This window comes from Lethenteron reissneri, chromosome 33 (genome assembly GCF_015708825.2).
Source record: "Lethenteron reissneri isolate LAM-NWPU_2019-01 chromosome 33, ASM1570882v1, whole genome shotgun sequence".
Taxonomy (NCBI): Eukaryota; Metazoa; Chordata; class Hyperoartia; order Petromyzontiformes; family Petromyzontidae; genus Lethenteron; species Lethenteron reissneri.
Genome location: NC_083811.1, coordinates 7,519,923 through 7,526,141, shown reverse-complemented (window position 1 = coordinate 7,526,141; position 6,219 = coordinate 7,519,923). Strand labels below are relative to the sequence as shown.

The following is a 6,219-nucleotide window of genomic DNA, read 5'->3' as shown; positions in this document are numbered from 1 at the left end:
TTCGTGACTTGGGGTTTGTTCACTGGCCCCCCCCACCACCACCACTCCCTTCCTCCTCGGTGAGAGGAGTAGGCTGAGCGGGGAGGAGTTGGAGGAGTTGGAGGAGGAGGGTGGTGGTGGTGTCACTGTGTGGGGCGCGTGTTGTGTAAATAGATGACGCGCGGCCAGCGGTGGGGGTTGTAAGCGGGGCTGACGTGGGGAGGAGCTGGTGGTGCTGGTGTGTGGGTGTGTGTAGGGGCTGTAAGGGGGGTGGTCTTTCTACTCGCGTCTCGAGTCGTAAACAAGACGACGACGCTGGATCGAGAGGCTTCTCTCTCCTCCTCCTCCCACCACCTCCACTTCGTGCGCCAGAGACGAGCGAGTGCGGAGCGAGTTGGTGGGAAGAGATCATCACGAGAAATTGTACACGAGAGCACGATTTTCGGATTTAAAAAATAACCTTTGACGGCCGACGTTCAATTATTCCGTGTTCGAGCTTCCAGCAGCAACAACAAAATACAAGACGAGGAAGAGAAAAGAACCACACGCACACGAGAGAGAGAAAGGTACGTACATCGCATTTTCGATTTGTCAAGAGCCACATTCAGCTGCACAAACTCCCCCCGCCGCGCTGCGCTGTGACCGAAAGAGACGTCTCTGCTTGTGTGCTGCTGCTGCTGTTGTTATCGTGGCTTTGATAACGACGTGCGCACAAACAGCGGCGCATCATCACCATCTTAACCATCATCACCATCATCATCGTGGGGCTCCCACCACTCACGGCACCCCCACAGACGCGTGCCCCGCCGCGGCGCTCATCGCGGATGAGACGCGCGGACTCGTCGAAGCAGCGAGCCTCGTCCATAGGCACGGCGCGCTCGGCTGCCGCCTCTGCTGCTGTTACTGCTGCTGCTTTAATATGGGTCCATCACAGCACACAAGGGGTTTGAGAACTGCTGCTACTGCTGCTGCTGCTTTAATATGAGTCCATCACAGCGCTCAAGGGGTTTGAGAACTGCTACTACTGCTGCTACTACTGCTGCTGTTGTTGTTACTGCTGCTGCTTTAATATGGGTCTACCACAGCACACAAGCGGTTTGAGAACTGCTACTACTGCTGCTGCTACTGCTGCTGTTGTTGTTGCTGCTGCTACTGCTGCTTTAATATGGGTCCACCACAGAGCGCAAGTGGTTTGAGACCAACTTCACTGCTGCTGCTACTGGTGCTGTTGTTGCTGCTGCTATTGCTGCTGTTGTTGTTGCTACTGCTGCTGCTGTTGTTACTGCTGCTACTGCTGCGAGTGTCGTGTCCACCACCGCTACCACCCCGGGGGGGGGGGGGTGGGGTCGCGCGTCCTCCCAGAGCGGGTCTCGTAGCGCCACAGGCGGCAGCAGCAGCAGCGGGAGCCGCGTGAAGTCTCACGGGGGGGGGGGGTCGCATCTTGGCACCGCTCCTCGCCTTGCGGTCATCTTCGCCGTTTGTGTACTGATCTTGTTCCTTTATGATTCACGGTGGCTGTGCACAGTCTCAAAACAAGCAGCACTCTTCTTGAAGCTGCGCGTTCGACGAGAGTCGAAACGTCGCTTGTATCGAGCCAAGATGATGATGATGATAGGAGCTGGAGTCGAGGGCTTGAGACCCTGCCGTGTGCCGCTAGAACGCGCCCGTGGATGAGACGAAACGGGCAGCCGAGCAGACCCGAGTCCTTGGCATGTTGCTGCTAGTGGATAGTGGTTGGAGGTGGTGGTGGTGGTGGTTGTGATGGTGGTTGGTTGGTGGTGATTGCTGGTTGCTTGTTGGTTGATGGTGGTTGTTGGTGGTGATGGGTTGAGGTTGGTTGGTGGTGGGTGGAGGTTGCGTGGTGGTGGTGGTTGTTGGTTGGTTGTGGTTGTTGGTGATGGGTGGAGGTTGTTGGTTGTTGCTGACACCACATCTCGTTCCTCCACCAGCAGCACACAGACAGTCGCGAGGCATCTCGAACCTCCCTCCACACATTGCGCGCTCCTCCTCGTCGCCTTCTTCTTCTCCGCCACGGACATGGAGGGCGCAGTCGGAGCCGGGGGGCTCTCGGCGGCCAGGGCATTGCTGGGCTCGCCCGGCAAGGAGGGCGCACGGCGGAATCTGTTCGGCACCCGCGTGGACGGCGCCGCACTGCGCATGGAACTGGACGAGCTTGCTGCGCGAATCTCTGGACGCGGCGCGCAGCCGCTGGTCGTTCGACGTCTCCTCGGAGACGCCCGTGCCGGGGGGACACTTCGAGTGGGAGGCGGCGAGGGCGCAGAGCATCCCGGCCTTCTACCGGGCTCGAGCCGCGAGCCGCAGCCGGCGGCCGGAGCCGGCCCGGTCGACGGAGACGCGGAGTCGCCCCCCCGGGGTCGTGGAGCAGACCTCGTCGCCCGAGGACGACGGCTGCGCAGCGGGTCCCGCGCGTAAGCGGAGGCGGCAGCAGCAGCAGCGGATAACTGGTGAGCGGTCACCTCGTTCGTATCGGCTCGCGTCCACCCCTCGCTCATCATCATCAGCAGCGGTATCCGTGATCACTGTTGGCTGAAGGCCGTCGCCTTCTCTCACGGCCATGCGATGCGCGGTGTTTGTGAATGCGCCTCGCAGCTGCGCACGTGCCGATTTCAGCGTCCCATCTCGTCCGTGCGGGTGTACCACCAGTGTGATGATATGTGGCTACAGTCAACCGGGCTGAGCGGCTGGCTCTGCGCGACTGCTGTTATCTCTAACAGATATGACCTTAGCCCTGACCCATACGTTTAGCCATAAACCCGAACCATAACCCTGACAGATGACTGTAAACTAACAGTGAGCGTGACGTCTTCTTCTTCTTGAGCGTGTTTGGTTTTGTTGCGTAACATTACTCAGCGTTATATTATTCACAATGTGTACACATTTATTCAGATTTTTTTATGTATATTGCCCAAAAGCCTTTGCTAATTCTCATGCTCTGCCTTTACCTACTTTGTATCATTCCTGGGAATCACGCATTCGATATTGTAATTGTGATTCCTTATTTTAAATAATTATAATAATTATCCCAGAGCATCATATGTACGTTCACTCTCGTATGAGTACATTTATTTGTAATTCAATACATTAAATTGTTATAATCAACATCCCTGGGCATCACCTTACATTCACTCTCCGTATTTTATCAGCACATGTATGTGTAACGTAATATATTCATGAGCAAAGTGATTGTCAATGGAACATTTTAAGATTTGACCAGGACCTCCGCTCGAGTTTTTTAGTAAGAATCATCTCACCTGTAACGTTACAGACCACAGATGCTTCCCACGAAAGCAGTTTATAGCTGAGGCACAGCAATGACATCAGCAGTTTATCGTAAACAGGTCAGGACTCAGGGAGACAACAGCTCTCAATTGCCTTGGTGTTAGAGGTGGGCAGAGGTCGCAACCGGGTACCCGATAACCGTACCCTACCCGATACGGTGCGGCCGGGTACGGGTAGCCGGGTAGGCCGTGAGTCACTGGTGAGTAACCGTTTGTCACTCATTTCCCAACGTCTTGTCTCTTCTCACAATTCAAGTTCCTAGAATCAACCCACCCGCGCCTGCAACGTGGCTTCATCCCAGAGGTCGCAATCAGGTACCCGATACCCGTACCCTACCCATACCCGGCCGGGTACGGGTAGGGTATGGGTAGGGTACGGGTACCTGTTTGCGACCCTGGTGCGGCCGGGTACGGGTAAGGAATCAAAACCCGTTTGCGACCTCTGGAGGTGGGGCAGTGGCATAGTGGTTCGTGCACTGCGTTACGAGCCCAGCAACCTGCGTTTGATTCTCCGGTTCTTGGTTCTCTCCCACCCCCGTTCACCAACCCACACGGACCAAAGTGGTGAAGTATGGTCCAGCGACCCTTATCATCAATGCGGTGTGGGGGAGCCCTTCATCCGGCAGTGGGTTGAGAAAAAATAGCTGTGCAGCACAATTATCATGATTAACTTACTATATTCTTGGTTCTTTCGGTAAAGTCAAGTAGAAGGGAATTAATAAAATAATATAAATGTAAAACAATACAAATTCTCACGACATTTCGACTGCAACACAAGCAATCATCAGGTGTGAAATCCACAGAAAGAAATGTATTATAGCATTGCAGTCGAATCGTCGTGAGAATTTTTTATTGTTTTACATTTATATTATTTTATTATTTCCCTTCTACGTGACTTTACCGAAAGAACCAAGAATATATGAATCCCTGCAGTCACGAAAGCTTTAAATCAAAAGATTAACTTACTGTTCACGAGTCATTTAGTACGCAGTCTGTGATGCACCAACCACAGCAGAAGAATCAGTGTTGGTTATCAGCATGTTAAAACTTCACATCATGCCTCGCTCACGTGAAACAAATCCCAACATAATCGAAGCGGCAATTTATTACGGCATTTGCATGCACGTCGCTACGCGCTTAAACTTAGCATCGCAAAACGTCTCAGAGATGACCGGGAGTGCATATCAAAAACGAATGAAGCGCTGGGCGCAAATTGCACACGTTTCAAAGGCCTCTCCTACCCGCCTGCCACTTTTCAGATTTCTTCACGAGCAAGAAGGTGAAGACGTCCCCTGCCAAGCGAGTGGCACAGCCCACCCAGAGGCCAGCGGCGGCTACAGCAAAGCGGCCAGCGATGTGACTCTCACCACCTACCCACCCGACCTGCCTGGACCCCTTTACCTGCCCGACTTCCCGGTGTCCACGGCAACACACGGGGGGGTGGAGGGTGGGGCCGTAATTATGCACGAAACGTTGGACTTCAATCAGAACAGCATTTTGTTTGTTTGTTTGTTATTAAATTATTATTATTATTATTTGTTCATAAGTTCAGAAACAACATTAAGTAAACATACAAGGTTGTTGATACCTGTATTATGATTCTTCCCATGCCAGGGAATGTGTGTAAATACCAAAGAATGTGGGTATTTTATTATATAACACAACGGGAAATAATGACACTATACAACTTATCTGAAGGAAGCTCGCACGTGTGTGTGTGGGCTGTGGGCAGTTCTTCATGCTTCCGGAGTCCCTGACTCTCTGCTCGCAATCATGAATGGCTTTCGTGACGGTGGGCAGGCCCGGGTGAAGCTACGTGGCCACCTTGGGGTGCGACACGGATGTCCTCTGGCTCCCACATTATTTTCCATCATAGTTCGAGAAGCTTTCCATGGCTGTACCTGAGGAACTGATCCTGGACCTTGCCTAGGTCGATAATAAGTACGTGGTGCGGTGTGTAAAATCATCGCCACTGGGGAGACAGTGTTCAATTTAAAGTGTGTTTATTACACAGCACTGATATACACGTTGGAGTAGAGCCAGTGAAGTTAAAACGACTGAGTTTGTGGTAAAACTAAGCCTTTTAAGCGACAATAACAGGATCTATGTTTTCGCAGAGCATACACTTTTCCCTCCGTAACTTTTATCTGCCAATAGCCTACGCTACAATTAGCGCCGAGTTCCCAATTAAAGCAGCTATTTTATCTGGGCATTATACAATATTAGGATTATTAAAATATAGACCTGAATTTGGTATATATTTCAAGATGCAAATATATTGACATGAGCTAGCATAAAACACGTAATAACATTATGCCCTACATTGTGTAGCCTAATATAAGTAACAATTGCCAGACCACTGCAAGTGTATAGTGTCCCTTGAAAGACTACCTGTCAGGAAAATGTATTTAGCGTTTGTGCTATATTTCTGTGTCTTTTACATATAAATACGTTGTGCACTATTGTAAATTTACAGCGTTTTTGTAATAAAGTCACAACTTGTTTTCTTTACATACACAGCATATATCTGGTGTCATATTTCAATGTCGCCTTCAGGGGCTATGGATATTCCACCACATAACACCGTATTCGCCAGATTATAAGACGCTCCGGAGATGCAACTGAAACGTGTGCCCAGTATCAATACAACTCTGCAAGTTTGCTTACATAAGCTCACCAGACTGTGAGATGCACCAAAAGCTTTTGGTTTAAAATACAGGGTGGGAAATCGAGTCTTCTAATCCGGAAAATATGATCATTAAGCAAACCTCACTGAGTCAAGACTTGTTATCTATCAGCGGGTCCTGCATTTCGCCCATTCCATGAATAAGAGTTACATCTGCATATTAGAGGAAACTGGAGAACCCAGAGACGCTACTGGACGTCTGTGCAAAAGAGCTTTGTAGCTCATCGGATTCCTCCCTTACAAATAGCGATTCTG

At 50.8% G+C, this 6,219-nt stretch overlaps 1 protein-coding gene across 1 annotated transcript; it reads left to right on the top strand.

The window, feature by feature from the left end:
* The first annotated feature begins 238 nt into the window (after positions 1-238).
* Positions 239-5,791, top strand: LOC133350294 (cyclin-dependent kinase inhibitor 1-like). The gene is given in 4 exon segments (XM_061564486.1): positions 239-545; positions 1,932-2,151; positions 2,153-2,444; positions 4,538-5,791. Coding segments are annotated over 3 exon segments (528 nt in total). The 5' UTR covers positions 239-545; positions 1,932-2,016; the 3' UTR covers positions 4,639-5,791.
* Positions 5,792-6,219: the final 428 nt, after the last annotated feature.